The 24,437-nt window shown below is 52.7% G+C and overlaps 7 protein-coding genes across 7 annotated transcripts; 2 read left to right on the forward strand and 5 right to left on the reverse strand.

Moving 5' to 3' along the window:
• Window positions 1–1,879: 1,879 nt before the first annotated feature.
• ACET3X_008681 (uncharacterized protein) lies at window positions 1,880–2,347 on the reverse strand (the record flags this gene model as incomplete). The annotated part of the gene is made up of 2 exons (XM_069454881.1): window positions 1,880–1,979; window positions 2,148–2,347. 2 exons carry the CDS (start codon window positions 2,345–2,347, stop codon window positions 1,880–1,882), a joined length of 300 nt encoding a protein of 99 aa, XP_069304283.1.
• A 3,412-nt stretch (window positions 2,348–5,759) lies between these two features.
• ACET3X_008682 (uncharacterized protein) lies at window positions 5,760–7,764 on the reverse strand (the record flags this gene model as incomplete). Its single annotated transcript, XM_069454882.1, has 4 exons — window positions 5,760–6,560; window positions 6,613–6,897; window positions 6,951–7,406; window positions 7,456–7,764. 4 exons carry the CDS (start codon window positions 7,762–7,764, stop codon window positions 5,760–5,762), a joined length of 1,851 nt encoding a protein of 616 aa, XP_069304284.1.
• A 3,020-nt stretch (window positions 7,765–10,784) lies between these two features.
• Window positions 10,785–11,173, forward strand: ACET3X_008683 (uncharacterized protein; the record flags this gene model as incomplete). Its single annotated transcript, XM_069454884.1, has 2 exons — window positions 10,785–11,097; window positions 11,154–11,173. 2 exons carry the CDS (start codon window positions 10,785–10,787, stop codon window positions 11,171–11,173), a joined length of 333 nt encoding a protein of 110 aa, XP_069304285.1.
• A 765-nt stretch (window positions 11,174–11,938) lies between these two features.
• Window positions 11,939–12,735, reverse strand: ACET3X_008684 (uncharacterized protein). The gene is made up of 2 exons (XM_069454885.1): window positions 12,347–12,735; window positions 11,939–12,198 (listed from the first exon to the last, which is right to left on the reverse strand). Exons 1-2 carry the CDS (start codon window positions 12,648–12,650, stop codon window positions 12,029–12,031), a joined length of 474 nt encoding a protein of 157 aa, XP_069304286.1. The 5' UTR covers window positions 12,651–12,735; the 3' UTR covers window positions 11,939–12,028.
• Window positions 12,736–12,867: 132 nt separating this feature from the next.
• ACET3X_008685 (uncharacterized protein) lies at window positions 12,868–14,425 on the forward strand (the record flags this gene model as incomplete). The annotated part of the gene is made up of 2 exons (XM_069454886.1): window positions 12,868–13,430; window positions 13,532–14,425. Exons 1-2 carry the CDS (start codon window positions 12,939–12,941, stop codon window positions 14,423–14,425), a joined length of 1,386 nt encoding a protein of 461 aa, XP_069304287.1. The 5' UTR covers window positions 12,868–12,938.
• An 87-nt stretch (window positions 14,426–14,512) lies between these two features.
• Window positions 14,513–15,484, reverse strand: ACET3X_008686 (uncharacterized protein; the record flags this gene model as incomplete). The annotated part of the gene is made up of 1 exon (XM_069454887.1): window positions 14,513–15,484. The coding sequence occupies one exon, from the start codon at window positions 15,482–15,484 to the stop codon at window positions 14,513–14,515; it is 972 nt and encodes a 323-aa protein (XP_069304288.1).
• Window positions 15,485–21,527: 6,043 nt separating this feature from the next.
• ACET3X_008687 (uncharacterized protein) lies at window positions 21,528–24,437 on the reverse strand (the record flags this gene model as incomplete). Its single annotated transcript, XM_069454888.1, has 5 exons — window positions 21,528–23,296; window positions 23,504–23,537; window positions 23,590–23,808; window positions 23,884–23,967; window positions 24,315–24,437. The coding sequence occupies 5 exons, from the start codon at window positions 24,435–24,437 to the stop codon at window positions 21,528–21,530; spliced, it is 2,229 nt and encodes a 742-aa protein (XP_069304289.1).

The raw sequence follows: 24,437 nt of genomic DNA on the forward strand, positions 1-24,437 counted from the left end.
ACTTCTGGCGAATGACATCGAGCGCGACAGATACCTCAGCAGTCCAATCAAGACTACCAGAGATCACCAGACCTTTCCGAAGCCATGGCGCATCGAGAACGAGTTTCGTTCTCGTCTAGAAGCTGAACTAGTCTTCAGGTAGTCGACGACGTCAAGGACAAGGCATCCAGCAATATGCCGGTATTACCGTAGCATAAGCGGAAAACTCACGACAATGAGCGGATAAAGATGGACCAAAAGACCATGGAGTTAGTCAGTTCATAACAACATCACTCTTTTGACCTGTGATGGTTGGTTTCAACCTTGTCACAATTGCAAGAGGTCGTCGCTGGAGGTTAGCAAACACAAAAGCTATTTGCCCTGGTTCAAGTCGGCTACGGTGCTTTCCGGCCCACTTGAAATGCAGCGCTTTTGCCCTCAGCAGTAGGCATCTCTTGTCATACTCTCAACGTCGTTCTGGTCTCCGGCTCGTCTACTCAATAATAGTGAGATGTGCATTTGATACGACACCGAAGCTCCAAGCTTGGTCAGCGTCGTCTGCAATGTACAGACATCGAATGCGCAGCTCCGGAATTGGCAGCCATGCTGGAAAATGTGTCCTCGTAGCATGTTTCTTACTGGTCGCACTTCGTGATGGCTCGGGGCAAGTCGAAGACGGACATCTTTGCGAGCGGTATTCACTCCGTTGGTTGAAGATTACTCCTCTCAACAGCAGTGCACAGTCTTCGGTTGACGGTGCCCAGATCATCTCAACTTTGATCCGGCTCTGTTTGGGAATAGTCCGGTCTGCATGTATACCCAGGCCTGTCAGCTTTTTTCGATACCCAACGGTCGCCTTGTCTGCTTGTGCGCACTCCAGGCAGGATGGTCAGACAGGCAAACTAGCCATCCGCATTGGCCTCGACCATTTGGGTTTATTCCATTACCAGGAGCGCTGGCCCTCCAGGGTGGCATCTAGCAAGTGTTTATACGACCCTTGTTCACGCGCCCGACCTCAGAGCTGGGTTGAGGCTGTCGAACCGCCACGCTGGATTGTTCACTAAACATCGTGTCTAGTTGGTCGTTCTCGGACTTGCACGCACACCTTGACCCTGTCGACGCCATGCCTGCAGCTTATGGTAGCCTTAGGTCCACTCCACCCTGCCTGGCGCAGATAACGTTTAGCTAGGAGTTGTCTCCGAAGGATCAGGGTCCAGAAGGTTGCCACAAACTCGCTACCATGCACAGCATCTGTTATGTCATGATCTGCGACGTGAGGCGTATGCAGCTAAGCATGGCGCTCGATAGTGTACCTGATTTGACTCAGGGGCTCGGTACTGGCTAGTGTGCGCCATCTTCGTCAGTCTGAACATCAGACGACGCTGCCGACGAAGCCGGACACCCTCCTCTTTGCACCCATATCGACGACAGACCGCCTCTTCTCCGGTTATAGCTCAGCTCTTATCGCCCCGCGGGATGCTCGCATGGCTGGCCTTCATGGTGGATGAAGTGGCGTGCTGAAAGATGGCGCCGCAGACCGTCGCGCTTGTCACTACCGTCGTTGAAAGAGCTTGGCCGATCACTTCCATGCTGTCGCGCACAACCATCTCGTCGATGGCCACGCCTCGTCCATCGTATGCGCCGTAATAGGACTTCGAAGACCGAAAAGCTCTCTGTCGATGATCGCGCCCCGCTGGCGAAAGAGTCCTGTGTGCACGGTTGCCTGCTATGTCAGTATGGTCATTACGGCAAAGGAGAAAGTACTGCGCTTGTTCATGCTTCCATTTGCAGCGCTGTCTGCTCCGCTGTGCCTTCGCTGATGTTTATGGCATCGCCGTTTGCCCTGTTGGCCTCGCCTGGGCTGATTCCCACTCGTTTCGCCGCCCACCGAGCTGATCCTCTATGCGAAATATGCTGTTGGTGTTACGCCGATCAGCTTGAACTTCTGTTCAAGTTCGCGGCGGTCCTCGTTGGTGGGAGAGTCGGGAGTGTCGGTGTTCCTGCGTGGCTTGTTAGTCCGTTTTGTGCAGCAAACACATGAGGCCGCGCTTCAGCGATAGAGCACCGCGAACGTCTTCGCAGGATTACCGGCTGTCGAACCGCTAGCCAGAGGATGACTGTAGCCTTGTATGGCGTTGTTGGCGATGCTTCTTAGACCTGGGACGTACCTTGTGCCCCTCCGAGCTGCCACAACGGCCCTCAGGCGACCATACTTGATGGCGTCTTTGTCCTTCTTGGACCAGACGGCCCAGTGGCCTCCCACGCGCAAGTAGGCATCGCGGAACAGCCACTTCACGCCGCCGTCCTTGACCCAAGGTTTGTAGGCCTCGATGATCTCGCAGCAGATCCGCTTCTTGCAGGGCCTCATCTTGTCGGCTTCTGGTGGCCGGGAGGTGTCTTGTAGAGGTGGTGGTATGCTTGTAGTATGTGGGAACAAGCAGGATGGTGTGTGGTGTTGTTGTCGCTGGTGAAGTTGTGGGAGCCAGCTGCTACACCATAACGGACTTCACGATACGTCGCCATGGCCCGTGCGCACCAGCGAGATTCTACATCTTCATACCATCCGTCAACGAGGGGGCTGAGGATGGTGCACGCAGTCAAAATAGAACCCTCAGGAGCTATACAGCCTCCCCTGAAAAGCTCGAGATATTGCCGATCGATTGGGGCACAGCATACAACTGCATCGATGGGTATGGAGAGCGGAGCCTGCAAGACATTAATTTGGCCACAAGCACGACAACGAGAACATGAGATTTGCGATACCAGGGCCAGGTAGATGCTAAGAGGCCCATTGATGGTGATATCTTAGACTTTGATAGGGGACGTAGTATCAAAGTTGAAGATGTTCATTCTACGTACATGGTGTTGTGTGCTCTAAGCCTGAGGCCCCTGAGATAGCCCCTCATGATGGTCGAGAGACCTGGCAGCTCTTTCCCCCACAGAATAATGAAGTGTCACGAAATATGGGTCATCGGGTCATGGAGGGGCAGAAAGTAAGCCTGCTTCAGAGCTCGCATCCTACTCTTCACTTCTTCCCACCGCACCCAAACCGACTTTTGGGTGACACTCTGCTCTGCCAAACCGATACAACAGCATCTTATCTACCGTGAGTTCACTGAAAGACGTCAGTGTAGCTTCCCGGGTTATCACTTGGGTTTGCTGGTGTTCTCCAGGAGCTGAGATGGGAAGGAATTGGTCCTTTGCCACCAAACAGGCCTCAATCCCACTGCAACGCATCGACTCGCAACCGCTGCAATCAAGGCAAGTATCGCTGACGATTCATACGGCTTCGTTGGTGTTTCTACTTGCCTCAGCGCACTGTCGGTGCTCATCAGGGGCGTGTGGTATGTCGCTCTCTCAACAACATCCACGTCACCAACCCTCCTGACACTACCTTTCCGCGACGTCGCTCGTGGAGCCTACGAAATCCTGGGAGCTGTATGGTACATCTATGTATACTCACCTTGCGAAACTTCGAGGTGTCTCGACCCCTTTTTGTTACTATTCGGCGTAAGTTCCAAACCAGGCATTTTGTTGTACCCTTGGCTCACCACAATCAGATTACAACTGCTCACCACTTGCAGCGATAAATCAATAGTTTGTGCACGCCCAACAGTTGCGTCGTTCAATTGTACTTCTCGCTCAGCATTGGAAGAAGCTGCAAACTATGAATCAGTGTCGCCCAGGCCGCCTGCCACAAAGCCAAGTTAATCTGCATAATACCTGCAGTACTATTTCCAAGGCACGAGACCAACTACGCCATGTCGATTTCTACCTCATACTGGTAGCAGACCGCTGGTTGCCCGAGCCTGTCCAGTGGGTTGTAAGACGGCTATCACGTCAACTGTTCCTTCATGGTTCACTTCAGGAAAATGGCACACCATTAGTACACCTGTCTCGAAGCCTGGCGGCACCAAACACACAGTCTAATCGACTACTTCGGCACTTACGACTTCATCTACCTATGGGTTGACTTCAACCCACTGCCGCTGGCCAAGGCTTCTCAACTTCCTAGTACGAATACCAGAACATTTACTGTAGGTATATCAGTACAGTCATATCCAGGATGAAGCCGATATCGACCACTTCCAGCTTCTGATCCAGTCTCAGATGAACATTGTTGGGTAAGGAGTTGTGCAGGTGCTTGTTTCATATTGAGATGCCTTCACAACATCTCAACATGTCTCATCACTCCGCCAACTTCTCGGAAAAGGAGCTATCATCAAGAACAACAACCAGAATGCTGGGTGGTCAACGTGATGAGGGTCAGTAACGACGAAGCGATAACAAACCTCTCCATTGTCGACTTTGCTATCGCCCAGGGCAAAGACACCGACAAGGTCAAGGAGCTCGAAGGCCAGATCACCCTTTCAGTAGCGATCGATTGAACCCAAATCTGATCATGCCATCTGGGAGTTCACCTCCGAGGATCTCGCTGTTGTCGTCCCACATCGAAAGGAAAGCATGCATAAAGTCGACCCACATCAATCATGCTCCTTATCTCTAATTAGTCAACTATCATCATCGCCCGTATCGCATTCTTCTGCGGGTCCAAGTGGCTTCTTGCCTCGTCTGAGAACGACGCATCTTCCGTATCACATCTCGCAAGAAAGGTCGCAAGAAAGTTCTCATGTTTCTGGCCAGGCTTCAAATCAGAGAAGGCTGCCGAGATTTCCTACGCGACAATCCAACGAAACCGCGCATCGTGCTTTTGTCCAGAAGTTTCGGAACTCGTCTGCGATGCAAGACACTCCGTTCTGTCACTGCTCGGTATGCCTTTCTACGCGCTCCACCAAGGTCTTGTGTACGATATCATGGCCCTCCCTTGAACACAAGAGCCCAAGCGTATAACTTCATGTTGGTGTGATGCACCCATTGACGCAGCCCATCGCGCCATTCAGTCTCTGCGTAAGGATCCAGTCTACGGTTTCAGGAGCGAGACTGGTGTCTTGGTCAAGGAAGTGGTGATCCGTCCAAACCAGGGAAAACTGATCAGTCGCGACCGTCTGGTACAATACGATTCCTGTGGCTTCGAATCGATCCCTATGACCCACATCACACAGTAATTTCCACGATCACCCAGGCACTGTCGGCAAAAATGCTTGCTTCCTTCGCGCAGTTCCTTCCCAGCGTGAACACTCGTCGACTTTGCCATCGCACTCCGCTGAAATCGACAATATGCGTGACGATGCATCTCAAGCTAAAGCTCACTGTTAGAAGTGGTCACAACGCAATATACTACACTAAAGAAGATCGGAACGTCAAAAACACACGTCAGTGTGTTTACTCGGAGCCCATACACGCAGCACTTACTTCCCAAGTTCTTCCTTTACGCCTGGCAGTAGCTTTGGCAGAATGAGGACGGGAAGCCACAACAACCCTCAAGGATGGAAGGAAGTCTCAGCCAAGTGGCATAGCAACTCACTGGCATATCAAGACAAGAGCAACAACAACAACAAGTCACAATGCAAGAGAAGGAACAAGTTTGGTGATCAATGATCATGGTATTTGGAAGAAAGCAAGCATTAGGTACATTTGGTGTTCATCAGTGGCATCCATCATTCGTTCAGATCATCTCTCAGTCATCCACATCATGAACAAATCATTTCGAAACCGACCCAGAAGACATACACCCGATAGTGTGTGTCAAAAGCCATACCGAGCAAGTGTGGCAAACAACTGGGAACAGATCGAAGAAGGAGAAAGAAACCGTGTAATCGTTGTGCAAGGTCCAGTCAGAACAGACGTTGCAACGATGCGCGACAGTGGGCAAACAATGTTTACCAGTGGCGGCTGTGGTAGTGGTGAGGAACCTGCTGGAGAGCAACAGGGCGCCAAGGGCTCATGGTACGACCAAGATGAGCAGGGACACCAGTGGCTTTACCGACAGTACCTGGGTGATCCTGGAAGTACTGGGTGATGTGGGTCATAGGGATTGACTCAAAGCCGATAGCACCACGAAGGCTGCCACCACAGGTGTTCAGGTACCAGGTCTCAATGTCGCGCTTCTGATCCTCAGTCAAACCGGCGAACTGGACGGGAGCAGCATGCTGGTGGGCAAAGTGCATAGCAGCCTGCAGCATGTCGCGGGGGCTGCCACGGTCGTAAGCACTCGAGCGGTTGCGGTATTCGGTGCCGGTAGAGTAGCCGCGAGGAGGGTAAAGACCAGTGGAACGCGCAGAGTCCATTGAGCGCTGCAGCTTGGAGATGTTGTCCGGTCGAGGAAAGGGCTGCTCGGTGCCAGTAAGACGAATCTGGTCCATCTGCTCAGCCTCGGCGTAGGTGATGATGAGACGAGGGCGACAGAACGGAGTCTCCTGCATCACAGACGAGTTCCGGAACTTCTGAACAAGAGCCTCACGACCCTGGATGGTCGCGTACGAAATCTCAGCAGCCTTCTCCGACTTGAAGCCAGGCCAGAAACGACGCTCGATGCGGTCGATGAGCATCAACATGCCGTTCGCGTCGGTGAAGTTGATGAAGGCATAGCCCACGTTGCAGCCAGACTGGAAATCGATACGGAGGTAGATGAAATCGTAGGTGCCGAAGCAGGCGATGTCGATGATGTTCTTGAGGGCCATCTATGGAAGAGGTTAGTGAGGGTTCATGAAGGTCATGGAAGAAGAGACATACCCAGTCGAGTGTGTTCGGAATGTTGCGAAGCATCACCGTAGTGCGGACGTCGCTGCCATCGAGAATGCGCTCACGGCGGACACGGTTGTGCTGATCATGCGGATGGTGGCTGGATCGAGGTACGACCTGGTTGTATGCGCTCGACCACGCGCGGTGAGTTGGGGAAGTGTTGGATCCTGGAAAGAACTGGCCCTGGTTGTCGATGCGCGGGAGGTAACGAGGAGGACTCAGCAGACGCTCGCCAAGCCAACCACCGATGTCGTCAGTGGTCCAGTAGAAGGACTCCTGTGAGAGGGTTAGAATGGCTGCACGGAAAGAAGAAGAGATGGAACACTTACATCAGCGTTGATGCCGTAGACTGGATCCTTTCGGAGAGACTGAATGGCTCGATGAGCCGCATCGATGGAGTCAAACTCGATACGGTAGATGAGCTGCATCTTGTCGTCGAGGGTGTCGACATGGACGACGTTGCGAACCGGACCGAAGACCTTGGCGATGGTCTCGGTGTTCTTGGTGACAGAGTTGAGATCCTCGGGGGTGAACTCCCAGATGGCATGATCCGGGTTGGGTTCAATCGAGACCGACAGGGTGATCTGACCTTCAAACTCCTTGACCTTGCCGGTGTCTTTGCCCTGGGCAATGGCAAAGTCGACAATGGAGACGTAGTTGACGAAGAGGCCGGCCTGTAGGAGGATGTCCTTACCCTCTGCAGCATCGGAGACGGTGTCGTAACGAACATACATGGTCCCAGAGTGTTCATGCTTGAAGGGAACAGCATGAAGGAAGCAACCATACTGGAGATGGTCAATAGAGGGCATGATGGAAGAAGACATAGACACTTACACGCTTCATCTGAGACTGGACAAGGAACTGGAGATGATCGAGGTCGGCTCCGCCCTGGACGTGATGGTACCGAGAGACGTAAGAGGGATCACCCTGCTGGAACTCGTCGACGAAGGCACCCTCGATGTAGATGGGAGCTTGAGGAAGGTAGGCCTTGAGGACTTGCTGACCAGGACCGATGGCAGTGAGCTGTCGACGGTGATGGGGCTTGCGGTCTGCCTCGGGCGAGTAGACCGTGGGGTTGGTGCCGCCAAAGGGAGAAGAAGGTGGGCCATTGGCAGAAGATGACTGAGGGGAGTGATGAGACATGGTGATGTTGTTGAGGGGTCTTGGTATGAGACAAGTAGTGAAGAGGTAAAGGGGATGTACAAGAGTTGGAAGGTTGGCAAAGCTCAAGCAAGAAGTCTGTCAAGGCGAAGGTGTTGGTGTGGGTGTGTGAGAGAAAAGAGGTGGAAGGTGCGAGGGTTAGGTTCTTTATGTACTCCTACCGGCGCCGGGGCTCCAGCAGTCAGGTGACTGGTTCTACTGCAGGCAGCGGCAGTATCTCAGGGCAAAGAATTCATCGTTCACGAAAGCGAGATGCGTACCGAAAAGGAGGTTGCGTTGAGCAAGTTCTGAGCAGAGGGTTGTGGACGAAGCAAGAGGAATGTTTACGGGAATCCCACGAAACTCGGCGAACCACCACCCGGACGAGACCAAGCTGGGTACGACGAGATAGCGCTCGTCGAGTTCTACAACTTCAGTTAGCCAGGTATATACGGCTTCAATGTGGTTGAGGATGCATCGCGGCTGCAAGACAACTCCTGACTTTGAAGTTCTCATACTTCAACCATTTCTCACCTATCGTGAGGCCCCACCCGCCACTTTCTAGCGTTATCCAGGACGTCTGACCGCCCTGCGGAGGCTGCCGGCATGGCAGGAGCGTCAGGCAGAAATCTCCGCGGGAGGAAGCCGAAGGAAGGTGATGTGAGAGTGTGAGAGCGTGCAATCATGGCGCTGGAAGATGCTCGCAGCGAAATGGAGCTGGATAGGGGTGCTGTGAGCCGCTGCAAAGTTCATGTGGCCGCATCAGATCGCTGTATGAACCTTTTGATATTGAGAGATTCTCCGGGCTTCATTGACTGGAAGCTGGAGAAGGCACTCAGACACGCGTTGGAAGCGTGGCGATGGAATTCACAATGGCTGCGGAGAGCTCATGCAGCTGCCACATGCACATCGTGAGCTGCAAGCGTGTGAGACGACGCGAGGCAATGCGAGAGTGCTATGCGCAATCGCAAGCTCCAGCATCATCACATCGTTGGAGGAAGCTGCTGCTGCTTGTGGGAGCTTCGAGAGGAACCAAGTCACTCTGGGAAGGCACATTGAAACGGTGCCGCAAGAGCAACCTCAAAGTTGGAAACTCACCGGCAGCCTGCTTGGGGATGAAGAGATTGCAACCAAGAGACTACAGAAGCTTGAGAGACTGAGAGTACATAGCCTCATCTCTGAGATCCAGCAGCCCCAAGTGAAGTAAGAGACCGCGGCGGTGGCATTCAGCTCGCCACGTAGGCAACAAGTTCTTCTAGCAAGCGGGAAAGGTTCACAGAAATTTGGGCATAGGGCTTTGCAGGACTGAAGTTGAGGACGATTACAAGCACAACGAGAAGCTCAGCAGCAGAGAAACAGCATCTCGTGGCGACATCTGCCGTTGAAGGCGCTGCGCGATTGCCAAAAGGGTGGGAACCACGCATTCGCGACTCACGGCAGCAGGTGCGAGAGCCTGGCGATGAAAGCCACCTGGGCATCCAACAATGCAGCTGCAACGGTACCATGCACAAGGTATTCACAACTACACTACTTCTCAGAGAGCGCACCAGCAATGGGCGGCGCGAAAACGAGGCTTGAAGGCCCTCGCAACTTCCGCCGCGACGATCTGAGTGACTCAGAAGTGCGCGAAGACCACTAGGCTATACTATGGCATCACGAGAAGAACCGAGTGACTTATGAGCATCATGCGAGGGACGTGGACCGCTCGCCTTGAGGCTGCCAGATGGCTCCTCCCGGGTATCAAGTCCAGGGTCTGAGGAACTCGCGATGCGGGACCATCACGACATTCAGCTTGGAGCTGTGCAACTCCAAAAGCTGGCAGACATGCTGGGGATATCAATTGGCTACAATTTGCATCAACTACATTACCCCTCCTCTGGCCGGGTCAAACCCTTCATGGCTGTTGTCCGCCTCTGGCGCCTCAACTCCATTGAACAGGGTGGGCAGGTACACCGTGCGACAAAGTATCACGACCCCAATGATGAGACTACGTAGTTCGGAAAGCTAGCAGCCTTTGCCTGTCCACTTCCGGGTGTCCAACTCCTTGTCCACCACCAGCGCCTCGAGTCTAACGGGCAGAGCAACTAAACCGCTGCACGGGGAGAGCATCACGACCACCATCATTATATCCTACAACTCCAATGTTGACTAGTATTTGGAACAAGAATTGGCCAATATGTATGTCTACTACGGCGCCCCTTTCCAGGTCACATTCTTCGCTCTCATCTCCGTTGTCCTGCCCTGCCCTTAATCTACCCAAGTATCAACCCAACTCTATGGCGCCTTCTTGCTGTCAACCTCAAGCTTCTGGGCCTGCTGTTGAACGGGGGCAATGCGGGTAGACTGTCAAGGCTGGCTGCGCCAGACTGGACGCTGCGTGCCCTCCGCCACTCAATTTAACTACCACAACCCCGCGACTCAAGGACTGGCAGTCAGGTATAACAACCTCTTCGTTGTTGTCCAGCATCGTCTCCTCCCGTTGTTGTGCCTCCACCCGCCGCTGTTGTACCTTCCCCAGTCCAGCCGGTCGCCTTTGTGTACGGTCGATGGCGCTTGCGGCAGCGGCTTGAGGCGTATACGGGGGTGGAAATGGCAGGAGGAGGACAGCATATCGGGGCGGGCTGGAAGATACTTCGTGCTGTATATGGGCTCTTCGAAAGGCGTTGCTGTCTTGAGAATATCCTGGGTGGTGTAGGAGCCTCGTCCTCGTTGACGGACAAGTCGCTCAGATCCCTACAACAAACATTAGCCGGAGATAATTCCTATTACCAAGACGAAGTACTCGTAATGAACTGGAACAACGCAGTCACTGTCAGTACAATACATGTGTTCATCAATAGCAAAGCCAGACCGTCGCCAAAGGCGGTCTTGGCACCACAACATAAACTGTCGAAATCAGCGTGCTCCTACCACCAAACCAGCACCAACAACACACTTTTATACTCACAATCTGCTCAAATTGCTGCTACCTTCCTACCTACTACAAAACCTCTCCCAATACCACCACAATCAACAACACCAAGATGGATTTCACCATCAACCTAACCAACCTCCACGCCACCTCCCTCCGCGAGTTCGACGGGTACCCGCTGGCCTCTGACTCGCACGAGCGGCGCGTCCTGTATTTCTTCTTCCGCGGCCTCGAGGAAATGGCGATTGCGCAGCACGACCGCATGGCCGTGTACATGGCGTTTGGCGAGACGATTTTCCCAGAAGAGCAGGAGGTGCTTGATGGGCTGGCTGCGGAGCTGGCGGTGATAATGGCGGTGGTGCATTGGGCGGGGAGGGCGTATGGCGGGGAGGCATATAGCCCGGAGGGGGAGGGGGAGGGAGATGGTAAGTGCATGGTGGTGTTGGACGTGGGTTTGGATGTTTTGCTAATTCTGCTTTAGGGATGGATGTTGGGGCTTGAGTTTTGGGGTGGGAAGTGAGGGGAAAGGGGGGGTTATTGGCGTTTGGGAATGTGTTTTGATATGATACCCTGGGTCTGTTTAGTTTTGGTGGGCGTTTAGGATGGGGGGTGGATTGGGATTGGGGTTGGGGGTTTAGTAGGAGCGGCAGCGACGATGAGCATAAGTTCGCGAATAGATTTCTCATGATGGTCTCTGAAGACCGACAAGCATTTTGCGTTGAGTAGCTGTGGGTGATTCGAGTCCATGTGTCTGTCGAGGGGAAATGATATGTTGAGGGTTTCACGTCTAGAAATGCATGTCTTTCTGAATAAACTCCATGATCTAGTGATGCATATCGCAAGACATGTTGAGTAACTACACGAAGAGGTATGCCGTTGATACTATATCACCAGTGTTTTGTAGCTAGACATTGGCCATGATGCTCCCTGGAAATAGACAACACTTCCACACCAGACAACCGTGAGTCCTAATACTTATGTATCCATCAGGTAGAAGTAACATACTTAGATACACCAGTATATGAACCGAATGTCATCCAACACGGTCATGGTAGTTACGTGGTGCGTGTCAAGATCTACATCGAATGCCTATACAGAAAGGTGGTCTCGGCATACATGCAGACAGATGACATGCAGTCAGAGTACACCAGCATATCACTCTCCACCTTGACCCTGACACCAAAGTATCACAACGACATGCACGCCTCATTATCATCACAGCACCAGACCATATCCCAAGGACCATATCCACAAGTCATGCCTCAGCTCTCATAGATTAAATATGTATACAGGGGTATCATACGACCAATTACCTCGTTCCATTACCCTCCTCCAGTCCCACCGAAAAGCTAGACTCTACTTCCTCCCCTCCCCCTCAGCCTCAAACATCCACCTATCATCCTCCAAACTCGCCACCTTCTTCTTCAAGCTACTCCTCAGCGCAGCCCGAATCTCCTCATCCACAGCATCCATATCCCACTGCGCATTCGTCTTTCCATAGAGCCCAATAACCTGATTCTCCTGCTCTACTCACGCGCACACAAAGTCAGCGTTGTATCTTCGCCCACACCCGCGTAACCACAGATAGTCACGACACCATGCATTTGCAATCTCAGAAAAAGAGACAAAAGTACAAGATGCCCGTGAGCACGACAGCAACAGGAACCGACATACCAGTCTCGTCGTCGTCTTCGCTGCCGGCGCCCATGTCGCGGTACACGGGCGTGGGCGCCTTGACTATGTATTCGCCGAGCGAGTCGCGCTCGACGAGGTCCTCGTCGGCCGAGGAGAGGAAGATGTCGGCTTCGATTTCGCGACTGTCGGGGCGGATCGAGGGCGCGGTCGTGTTTTGGCGGCGCGGTTGTTGTTGGTGGTGGTGGTGGTGTTGTTGTTGGCGGTGGTCTGGGTTTTGGGCGGTGTGCGAGGCGAAGATGTTGCGACGGGTTGTTGGGGGCAGGCGGATTGCGCGGTTGTCCATTTTGGGTTGGGTGGGAGGTGGTGTGGGAGGAGATGGGAGGGTTGGGTTTGGAATGCTGTGAGAAGACGGGATGGGGAGTGAGGTCGAGGGTAATGTTGCTTTGATGATGTTGATGTTGGTAGTGTTTATGCTATGGTGGCATGAATGGCGCGCCGTAGCTAGTCAGGTACCGCTGGGTGGGGCCGCGACGGCTGAGCTTCCGGCATCGCGACACCCCCGCGGCGAAGCTCGAAGCGCCTTGTGCGACATTGCCAGCGCACACATGCATCGGCCGAATCAGAAGCAGCCATGGCTTCTAGAGACCCCCCTTCACGGTCGCCGAGCCCACATGGGGATAAAGAAGAGAGATCACCGCCTCGGAAACGGCCCAGAACCCGCGCGCCTCCTCAAGCAGCAGCTCCAGCTTCAATCACCGCGACGAATACAGACATGCCGGCCCCCAAGATCGAGGCTCCAGCAGCTGACACGCCAATTCATCGCTTCTCCATACAGCCACTCAATCGCTTTCGCGGCGCATCAGCCAAGATAAAGCGGCCGCGCGAAGTCGCCCACTTCTCCTACGACGACAACCACGAATACCAGCCAGATGAGTCAGGCATCAACTACTATGTGCCGCCACCCATGGGCGTTGATCTGAAGGAGGGCTTCGAGTCTTTCAAACACCACGAGGACAAGGACGATCCCCATCTGGACAGTCTGCTTCGGGCGCTCATGGAAGACAAGACGGGCAAGGAAGAGGTCAAAGCCGACTTCATGACCTGGAGAGGCATGATGACAAAGGTATGTTGAAGCAGGCTGGTGTCGACATGGCAAGGTAAGCAAAACCAGCTTTCTTACCTTGCTGCTGCTTGCATCTAGAAGAGTTACTAACAACCCCCCAGATCATGACCGCACCCTTTGACAACTTTGCCGAATTCGGCATGTTTGCGACCCTCTACAACGGCACCATCTACATCGAGGAAGACTTTCCCTCGCGCGCCGCCGAACGAGCCGCCGAAAGCTCACGTCCCCCACCCCGCTACAACCAGCACCCCGACCAGCAGTCGCGCGAAATGATGACATACTGGGGCTACAAGTTTGAGAAACTCGCCCTCATACCCACACCGCCTTCTTCCACGCCCCACGAAGAAATCGCACAGCACCAAAAGGGTATCGTATCAAACGCCGCCCAGCACTGCTCTATAGTCCACACCTCCTTTGGGCCCCACAGCTTGATCCTAGGCGGCGAAGTAGACGGCCTTCTTGCGCCCAAGCCAGCAGATCCAGAGCAACCCGTTCAATGGGTCGAGCTGAAAACCAGCGAAGAACTTCCTCCGCCCCGCCAGCAACAACACCGCGATGTTCTTAGATTCGAACGTAAATTGTTGAAATTCTGGGCTCAGTCTTTTTTGCTTGGTGTACCCAAGATTACTGTGGGATTTAGGAGTAAGGCTGGTATATTAAAGGGGCTGCAGACGTTCAATACGCATGAGATTCCTGGTATGGTGCGCAGGGGCACGGGTTGCTGGGATGGGAATGTGTGTATTAATTTTGCGACGGAGTTTTTGGCGTGGTTGAAGGGCGTGGTGGTGGATGAGGGCGTTTATGGGATTGTGCTGAAGAAGAAGAGTGGGGTGGTTGAGGTGAGGAGGTTGAGGGATGGGACGGGGGGGATTGTTAGTGCGGAGTTTAAGGCGAATCAGAGGAAGGGGGCTGGTGTTGGGCAGGACGGAGGGGAAGATGGGAGGGAGGTGCAGCAGGGTGGGAAGATTACGGGTGGAGATGCGACGTCTTGAATGTGTAATGCGGCTGGGGCTTCAGAAGAAAGCTCTTTGTGAGTGCCTAAAATGTCTCCCTAAATGCACTTCAAACAATCGTAGTACTTATCCCTCTTCTTTCCCAATATACTGCACATCCCCCTCCACCCATCGCGCAGCCACCCGTCCCGTCGATTCACCAACTTCCTTCGTAGCGGCGGCAGGCTTGATATTCATACCATGATCTGCATTTCTCACCACAACAACCTGCGATCTCGCTGCCATTTTGCTTCTAGTCTCGTTCAACAGATCGAGTGGACACATGGCGTCTTTATCACCGACGATGAAAAGCACGTTGACGCTCTCAGGCAAATCAAGTAAGATCTGGTCCCGCAAATCATCTTTCGGGCCTTGAAGTGGATACGATATGAGAATAAGCTGTGTCCTCATATCCACTTCTTCATGGTTTTGGTCGGCTAGGACTTCGCTGGCGGCGATGACGGCGGCTCGTGCGCCCATACTTCGTCCACCCAGCAACAGCCTCTTTTGCTTGACCTGCTCTCCTGATTCGCTCTTTTGCGTAGTGCCATAACGAGGATGGATTTCTCCGATACATGCGTGGAAGCCCTTTGTTCGCGCCTTTAGGTTCATGGAGCCTTGGAATGCGAGGACGGGGACAGACTCGGAGAAGCCGGTGCAGAAGTTTACTACTGCGTCGGCGGAGAGCGTGCCGCCTGCGCCGTGGGTGAAGATCAAGGTTGGTGAGGATGTTGAGGAGGAGGGCTGGTATTGATGGCATTGGATTGGTTTCTTGACGAGTTCGTGTGTGATGGTTCGGGTCGTGATTAGTTGAGGTGCTGGGCTGCCATCTGAGGCCGGTGGCTCGTCGACTTTACATGTCGCATTTGTTGGAGAAGAAGCTTTGCGCTCTGACACGGGTGGGTTCTTTGACGCTGTTGTTTCCGCTTTAGGTGAGTCGTATGCAGTATGTAGTACGTTGTGTGCGGGTGCTGTACTTGTGCGTGCGGATGAACGCGTAACGCGTCTTTTCGGCTCACGGACAGGGGCTGCTTCTGAAATTTCGTGTTTTGGTGGCATGTTGAGGATGAACTATAAGGCGGCACCTCCGGCAAACTAGTTCTAGATTAATATGTGTATTACGTGGTGTCTGATTAGTCGCTTTGGCGCTCAGGTGTGTTGAAAGTACCCAAGTAGTTGTGGCGCAAGCGACGCCCAATTTTCCGGCCGCTACTTAGTTCCTACTCTACATCGCTAGACCACCACATCTGCCTAAAGAAACGAACGCAGCATATGATTTGAACAAAACTGAAACAGTATGTAGTAGAAGTAACGTTCTCAGATGATGTCGCGCTTGTCCAACGCTATGCGCAATCATTCCCCCTGTTTCGGCACACTAGCGGGTGCGGGCGCATCCTCTACTATGCCTTCATGATGGAGATCCTTGTACCAGTGGTTCTTTACGCTGCTTTCAGGTCTATCAGAAAAGGTGTCCATGATCCTATCCCACGATGCCCCTTCACCTCTCATTCGCTTCAGACACAAATCTTCTTTTGGTGTCCAAGGAGCTTCCGTCCGGCTCTTTTTTGCCTTGTGAGATCTGTCAGAGCTTTCTGATAGTTCACCATCGTGATTGTCTTCTACGCCGCTTACTGCTGTCGCTGGTGAACCTTGCGAAAGTGGTTTATCCTCAGAGAAATAAATCGAGCTTTTGAACGTGGAATAGTCCGACGACAAACTGGTATTTTCCAATTCGGGGACGGCTTTGGTTGGAGAAACAAGCATACGATTGACGTTGTCCTGCCTCATCTTGCCTTTCTTCGTTGGATCATGCATGTCTTCAGCATCAGTCTCAGGGAAATCGGTCTCAGTGTCATCAATCTCAGCAGAGAGCGATTCCTGGTGCCGCGCCTCATGGCGTTCGAGAAGATCTTTTCGAGGGAAGGTTCTCTTGCACTGAGAACATCTGAGAAGATCCCCTTGTTCGTGCTTTCGTTCGTGTCGCTTTAATATATATTTTCGCGCAAATGACCGTCCACATATAGGGCAGATACGAACCTGGGGCTCGCGGGCATGAACCGAACGCTTAGGCTTATCAGAAAGCAGCGAGTTTGGAGACTCGAATACGAGAGAGTGATCTTGGGTGCTATCTGTAGTAGCGCTGTTGTCGATCAGCTCCCCAGTGGTGTGGGTAATTAGACTGTGTGAATCTTTACTACCCTTCCCACAATCCGGGCCTGCATGTTCTCGGTGTAGTTGGGTCATAAGTATCTGTCGAAGTTCCTTCATGGATGCCGGCAGCCTGACAACTGCAGCGTCCATCAACTTCTTGACATCATCCATGATACAGTGAAGGGGGATCATGTAAACGTCCCCAAAAACATCATCGGCCACTACCTGGCCATAAACTGATATGTGATTGACATTCAAATCCGGATCCCTGGCAGGCTCAGAAATGACCCACGTACCAGAAGCACCGTCTGGTAAAGGTTGTGGAGCATCTGTGTAACGGAGCAGATTAGTGCACTGATTGATAGAGTTGCAGGGCGATTGTTACCTGGGATGAGTATATGTGCCGGAACAAAATTGTGCCCCGAGGGGGTGAGGATCATGGAGGGAGTCCGGGAAAGTACGCATCTCAGCGCGACCTCTACATCGAAGCCTATCTGAAGTGACTGTCGCTCTCCGATGGTACCGAGTACGATCGTCGCATTAGTAGCTCCGATATTCAATGAATCAATCTGGTGTTTTTGAAGACCTTCGATCAATGCCCAATCTTTGTCCCGGGCCTCGCGAGAGAAGGACACGTCCGCTAATCTCATGTCAGTCCAAGCTGGCTCGCCTTTGGCCACTGTAAAGCCCTCGAGCTCGCTCTGGTTGCGGCTTTGATCGATTTGCTCTGGTAGGACATCCTCCTCGTCTTCTGAAATTCTTGAAGTTGGAGATGGCATTGATCCATCCCACGGCTCATCTGACGATGAGCTATCGTATCCTGTCTGAGGAAAGATATGCCCTGCTGTTAAGCCATAGATAGTCTCTGTACCGTCATGGCAGCTAGATACGATGTAGCCTCCTATTGTAGCTAACCTCGAGACTCCGTCATGTTCCGCTTTGACCTGTAACCGACACGAAGTATTGCCGGAGGAAGCTGAGTTTACCGAGTATGCTGGTGCCACTTTCACAGTACTTGCAAATTCGCCAGCTCTGGATCGAGGTGGTTGACCGACCACAACCACTTTGAGGCTTTCTCGTCCCGGCTCATCAGACTGATATATTTGTCGGACCACTTCTTTCTTGAAGAATTTCTCCGCCCTTTTTTGAACTAGCTCTGGGCACAATACTACAATGTATGGTCGGACTGAGGTTTCGTCTTTTCCCAAAAACGCCAACCGTATGGCCGTGGGCCGATGCTCGTGTCGGCTTTTGCACAAGTGGGAAGCCAAAAGCTGAGAAAGTCGTCTAACAACACCCTCAAAACGTCGGAGCATCTCCTCGCTCAAACCTTGTTCGAACCGTCGCATACCTGGAAGTATTTCAGGGCACATAGCGACTGGTTTTGTTGAAACTGGTGGCTCTAGTGAAGGCATTGCCAAAGCGGGGCCGTTTCGTGTGAGTGCCGCCGGCGAGGCTGAGCGGCGACTACGACCCCCCAGCGTGCTTTCATGGTTGGGGTTCAGTCTAGACTCGTCCTGCCGAAGCTGCGTGTACGGTGGTGTAGGCCTCGGGGTTTGCATATTGCTGCTGCGAATATCCTGAGAAGTTTCAATGGTTTTCAAGAGCCGACGTGAAAGTGTAGTATCTTCAGGCTGCAGAGGAGAGCCAAGTGCTGCTCATGTCTGCCCCGCAACCGGTGAGCCTTTGAGGATTTGAACGCGGGTTAAATACGTGCATATCAGCTCGTCAAAAGAGGGGTCTTGCAAACCATGATTGGGTGTGCTCGAGGTAGGCATGCGCGATGCAGATCCGACACCTAATGAAGCTGCATCCACCCTCGTCATGGAACATGATACTGGCCATGTGCCTTGAGTGAATATAACTGCCCACCATAGCGTTTGATGAATGCGGAGTTAGTGAGGCAGGACTGGCTCCAGTACGTTTTTGTATCCAAAGTCTTGAAGAGCGATAGCGATGAGTTTCTTTGTTTTACAAACCACCACCACTAATGATCTACAAGAGCTCGGTCGATGCATGTGGCGGTGGCAGCTATGCGGTGATTGCACTGGGAAAACAGCATGCTTCAATGAGCAATGTGCCTGGAGCCGAGCGAACCAACAGAACGCTTTTTGGGACAGATACAAAGCTCTGACGGCAGCATATGTGCCTGAGCTGACCACTCTGTGTCCGGCGTTCAGGTCGCATGCCGATCTTCTGGGGCTGATTCAGCTTATACAAAACCAACCCCAGGCGACAAGAGAACAGATAGCCCAATGCCATTTTGGGGGGCAGCGTAGTGCCGATGTGGAAACTCCCGCTATGCTTGATCAGCATCGAGCCATGAATCTTGCAGCCAGCATATTGTTCTCACTGGATTGCGGAGGCACATACGAGTCCGCAGATCTTGTCGAGGAAGGTAGCTCATCGCTGCTTTGGCGGAGTACAGTGTCTGCAAGCAATTTCCTTCTCGAAGCATTTCCCGAAAACTCCCATTCGACCGTTGCATTTGGGAAAGAACGATTAGAATGGCCGGTCATAACAGCTGCTGTGAGCGGGAAAGAGGTACAGAGGGTCCTTGGATTTAATCTGGAAGCAACGACTGACCTGCGGAGTCATCTATTGCTGGACCGCAGGAGACGTGTTCTCAAAATATTCCACTGTACGGCGATGTTGCGGGAAACTCTTTTGGTGTGTGAAAGTGAACCGGCAGCTTGTGTACTACCACAACGACTCATCCTCGAGGTATTCGACACCATACATAGGGTTCTTTTCCCCTCGGATCGCCAGTCGCAGACTCTTCTCTCGTCGCTCGTTGCAACACACGGCTTTGATGGAGATCTGCTGAGGTTTGACTCCTGGGATCATTACGAACACAATGACCCTAGACGTTCATATCCCTATTTCGGCATTCGATTGGTAGAGCTCTACGAGGAACTGCAAAACCCCAAACCTCACTCTCGGTTAGAGAACTGGTTCGAGCGAAAGAGCGGCGCAAGATACATGTTGATGGCAACAATGATTGGTGTCTTCATCGCGGTGATTATCGGAATCCTAGGCCTCGGGATTTCCGGCTTCCAGGCTTATGTCTCGTACCAGCAGTGGAAGCACCCTGCGAAGGATGCATAGGCTAAGACCATCTTTTATGAACGCGCAGCATACATATTCGAGCGTTTGGGTGGTTTCTTTGATGGATTCTGATGATGGAAAGATGTGGAGGAATGGGATGGTAGGAGGAAAGAGGACGACGGCTGGAGAAACAAGCGAGATCGCGCTCGCGCACGCGACGCGGCTCCCCGAGACGGCACGTTCTCTGTCTATTACTCATGGCACTCACGCAACAACGGCCTACACACAACCACCATCAAATTGACGATCAGGGATTGATTATTTCTAGTATTTCTGATAATCATGCACGATAATTCGAAGATCGCTCTGTTCATGGAAACGCACTGGCAGTACCTGCATATCACGCACTAACCCTAGGCTATCACATTACGAACGACACGAAGCCTGTTCACCACAGCACTGCTTGATATAACGCTCCTCGCGTGCATCTTTCCCAAGGTCATCCATGCAACAGGTTCCACAAGATACTAGACGGAAGAGAGTACAGCCACGAAGGAGCGCGACCATGAATCGCTCCACCGCGTATCTCATACCGAGCCGCAATCGAATGTTATGCAGAACATACTTACAGCCCTATAGGTGGAACAAAAGCCCACCCTATCGGATCCGTGTCACCAATGTGACATGCAGTGATGCGCCGACGCTACCAACATACATCTCCAAAGTCTTTGCCAAGCACTTGCACATATCCCTACGACTCTTCATCCCTTCCAACAACACGCGTCGTCTTGTCCACCAAACGTCTCCATTCGTCGCGAATCCTCCATCCTTAACCGCCCAAGATCTCACATAGATCTAACATCCAAGCCACCCCATCCTACACACCACCATCGCACTAACTACCCAGCTCAGCAATCCCTTTCCCAACCTCGGGAGCCCTTGCTCTTCACGCTGCTCTGCCGATTGGCCCGACTGCCGCATCTCGCGAATCGAAATCCTGTCATCGATGTGCAACGCGTAATAACGATAGCGCGGCGGTGCGGCGCGGATTCAATCGATCTGTGATGTGAATGATGCGATATTCGTTCCTGTGAAAGGGGGGGATTCCGTTTGGCCAGTAGGATTAGGGCTGGACTGAGTTGCGGCGCAGTAGCTATTCCGTAGATTTTTAGCGTGGGAATGCGGCACACAAGAGTCCCGTGTTCCTCTTTCCGCGTTGGGGTGGTGAGGAACAGACCGATATCTGGGATGCATCTTGTTGTCGTGTTTCATGGTCTGCTTCGTTGGAATGATCGTACGACAAAGCCGGCTCGCGGCAGCCGGCACATCGGGGAAGACGGAATGATGACTGACAAATGTACACAGTCTATTTGTCAATTGACAAATATGGAGCATAATGTTTTTGAGTAATTGATCTATTCGATTCGTCGCGCGTATCCGCAATGTTTAGTGGTAAAGGTTGCTAATATAGAGCACTAGCTACATGCGCCGGATTATATTTGTACAAGGGTATGGCGGTGATAAGCGGCAAATATGATAGAGGAAAGGAGAACGAATACACGCAATGCAATGCGACAAGGTATCGTAGAAGACCATGCGAAGTAGAACATGATATGCTTTTGGTAAAGACCAGCATGATGACAGACTGATTGGAACACGTGTTCAAATGATGATAAACATGAGCAAAGACAGCAAAAAGCCAATAACTCCAACCGTATCTGTAGGAAAGAGGATAACTGGGTTACCATGAGCCAAAATGCTGGCATTTAAAAAGTACCGCCTTCGCCAAAGGAAATGTCGCTAAGAGGGTATCGCAACCAAATCATCCTCCATGAATGTCTCGTGTATGCTCTGTAGACCGTATATCTCGAAAATGTGGAAAATTACGCAAGGCGACAGCACCTTAATATCCGTGGTGCGCATTAGATGTGTACTTCTGCTCTGGAACGTACTTTTGGTCCGTTACGTAGTATGAGTGAGGATGGGGAGCCGAGGGAAACTGCGGGGTGGTAAATGGCTGCTGCAGAGCCACAGGAGCCGAAGCCCTCCTTTGTTGGTCGTGTTGCGACCCTGGGACTTGGGGATCGGCTGGTGGGCTTTGCTGCGGCAGGGCTTGAGCCTCGAAGCCAGCGGATTGAGGCAGAGCATATGCTGAAGATTGCGGCGCCTGGTATTGTGGAGCGGGTGCGTGCTGCGAGTATGAGGAAGCTGATGTAGTAGATGGAGGATCGAAAGAGTAGTTGCGGGCAGATTGTGGTTGCGGCGTGTAGTGTGAAGATGGAGGAGCTTGTGTGGAGTATTGAGAAGTTGCCGAATGCGGCGAAGAGTATGGCTGAGGAGATGGTGGGTGTGCGAAGTGCTGCGACGAAGGCTGCGGGACGGAGTACTGGTGTGCCGGCTGATGAGCCGAGAATTGAGGTGCCACGGGCTGAGCTGCTGGATAGTGTTGAGGGCTGTGGTGGCTCGACGAGTACTGCGAAACCTGGGGTCCATGCCAGTAGTCGGGCACCGTCAGATGAAGAGGAGCATGTGCTTGGAGCTGACCCTGTGCACCGATTGATTGAGTTACAGCTCCGATGACGTGATGCTGCACATGGCTCGGCTGGATGTGGTGTGGATATCCTGCTACAAGGGGCATGTCCTTGCTCTCCTCATCTTCGAGGCTGACCTTCCAACCATTCAAAAGCTCGGGTCTTGGCTGAATGTCGGCGAGCTTTGGGTCTTGGAATGGTCGCTTGAGCTTTCCGCTCACAACGTCCTCGAGACTGTAATAAGAGATGACATGGTGATGAGTGCCCTGGTACTTGACCGAGATGGTCTTCTTCATCAAGCCGCCCTCCTTGAACTCGTAGCTATCGATGAGGGAGCCGCAGAAACGTCGCTGTTGATCGGGCGTTAAGCTCTGGGCGAAGTTGGCGTACACCTTGTTCATGGAGTCGACATCACCTGGTAGCGAAGGATCGAACGAGGGATTCTCATACTCGTCCTCGGAGTTTTCTAGCACTTCGCCAGTCTTGGACCTAACGGGGCCGTTGTTTTCCTTGCGCTTCCTCTTGGTTCCGCACGATGGGTTCAGGGCTGACTTCTTCTCCTCTGGCTTCAACGCTCGTACAAGCTGGCGGTAGATCAGGCAGTTGTTCATAACTCGGCTGGGGGACCAGTGGACAGCATCGGTCCATCGCTTGATACCGGATGCGTTCTCCTCGTATACCAGTACAGTTCCCGAAGTAAGCATCTCTGCGCGCTCTTTGTCGTGTGGTCTGCGACTAATATGGCTGAGGCGGCCTTGGAGTGCTGCTTCTACTACCGTCATGGCGTCCTTAGTAGTGTCTAGGAATCCTTGCCAGGTGGGCTTGAATGCTGGCTGTGCTTTGACCATATTTCCTGCGACCTGGGGTCTGGGGGGTGGTGGTGTGCTAGTCGCAGTTGAAACGACGCGAGAAGTGGTGATTGAGTGATGGCGGGACGGTTGGCGAACGTGCTGTGGTATGGGAGGGGTAAAGCTGGCGTACATGGAAGGATCAAACATGTGCGAGTATGAAGATTGGTGGGGAGTTGGTTGCTGAGGCCAGTTCCATGAATCCGTGTCGCCGTATCCTTCCACCTTTTTCACGCCGCCAATGGACAAGTCATGTCCGAAGGAAGGCATCGTCAGAGTCGATGCCCTGATACCTTGCAACATGGGGAAGAGAGAGAGAGAGTTGATGGGTTCGATTTCGATTCCGTTTAAAGACGAACGTATCGAACGTGATCCGAAAGGAAGATGAGGTTAATTCCTTGGATCAGCAGAATGGCATGAGAAACGACCTTCGATCGCACAGCAGTCGGAATTCGTTATGTCGATCGGTGAGAGTGCAGATGCGCAGATGCAACACAGACCAAGAACTCGGAATAGCAGTTTTAGGACAAGCGGCTGTGGCCAATGAGCGCATGCAACAATAGCGAGTACTAGAGCAGGAACTCACCAGTGTCGATATTGCAATGAATGAGTGTTGAAGAGGGTTGCGACGGGGCGGAGCGAATGGTGCCGTTCCAGATGTTGAGGTTGGAAATGGGCGGGACGAAAGGCGGGGCAGGTGCGTTGAGGATGCAGATGGTTGTATCCCGACTCGAGTCTTGATCTCGCTTAAAGGACGAGAATTATGCGCTGGCCGTGGTGATGGGTCGCAGCAGCAGTGGGTGAACTGTATAAAGGGTCAGAAATTATTTGGATGGTCGTCAAGCCACAAGGTGGTAGAGGGGCAGGACGGTGCACGTACTGGCGCTGCAGATGCAAACAACAATATGGAGAATGTAGGTCGCCGACAGAAGGTACCAGAGAGTGGTCCAGGGAACGGGTACAACTATGTATAATTGGGGGTTAATATCGATGCGTCGGCGAATTGCGAAGCAACAAGGATGTCAGGGTAGGTAGGCCCTGGGACAGACGATAATAGGGAGTGGAGGAAATAGTAGCAACGGCGGCATCAGCCAGCGGACATGGACATGGCTCCTTGGGATTAGACGCTACCCAGCCTATGGCAGCTAGGATGGGCGGTCGGAGACAATTGGCGACTCCTGGCAATGACTCTGATGGATGGGGCAGGTGAAGCGTGAGGGAATATGCACGACTTGCGACAGAGCACGAAGGCAATACGTCGTGGTGAAGTGCCTGGGAGGGAAACGCTTGTCTCGGGCGGCCATGACACACTACGAGACTGGCCGCTTGGAAGGCTTTACCTGGTTCGGATGGCAGACAGTTGATGGCCACAGTAGCGCAGCGATCGCCCCCTGCTGAGCGCACTGCTAGGCCCTGGACGGAGACGGTGGACAT

This window comes from Alternaria dauci, chromosome 8 (assembly GCF_042100115.1).
Source record: "Alternaria dauci strain A2016 chromosome 8, whole genome shotgun sequence".
Taxonomy (NCBI): Eukaryota; Fungi; Ascomycota; class Dothideomycetes; order Pleosporales; family Pleosporaceae; genus Alternaria; species Alternaria dauci.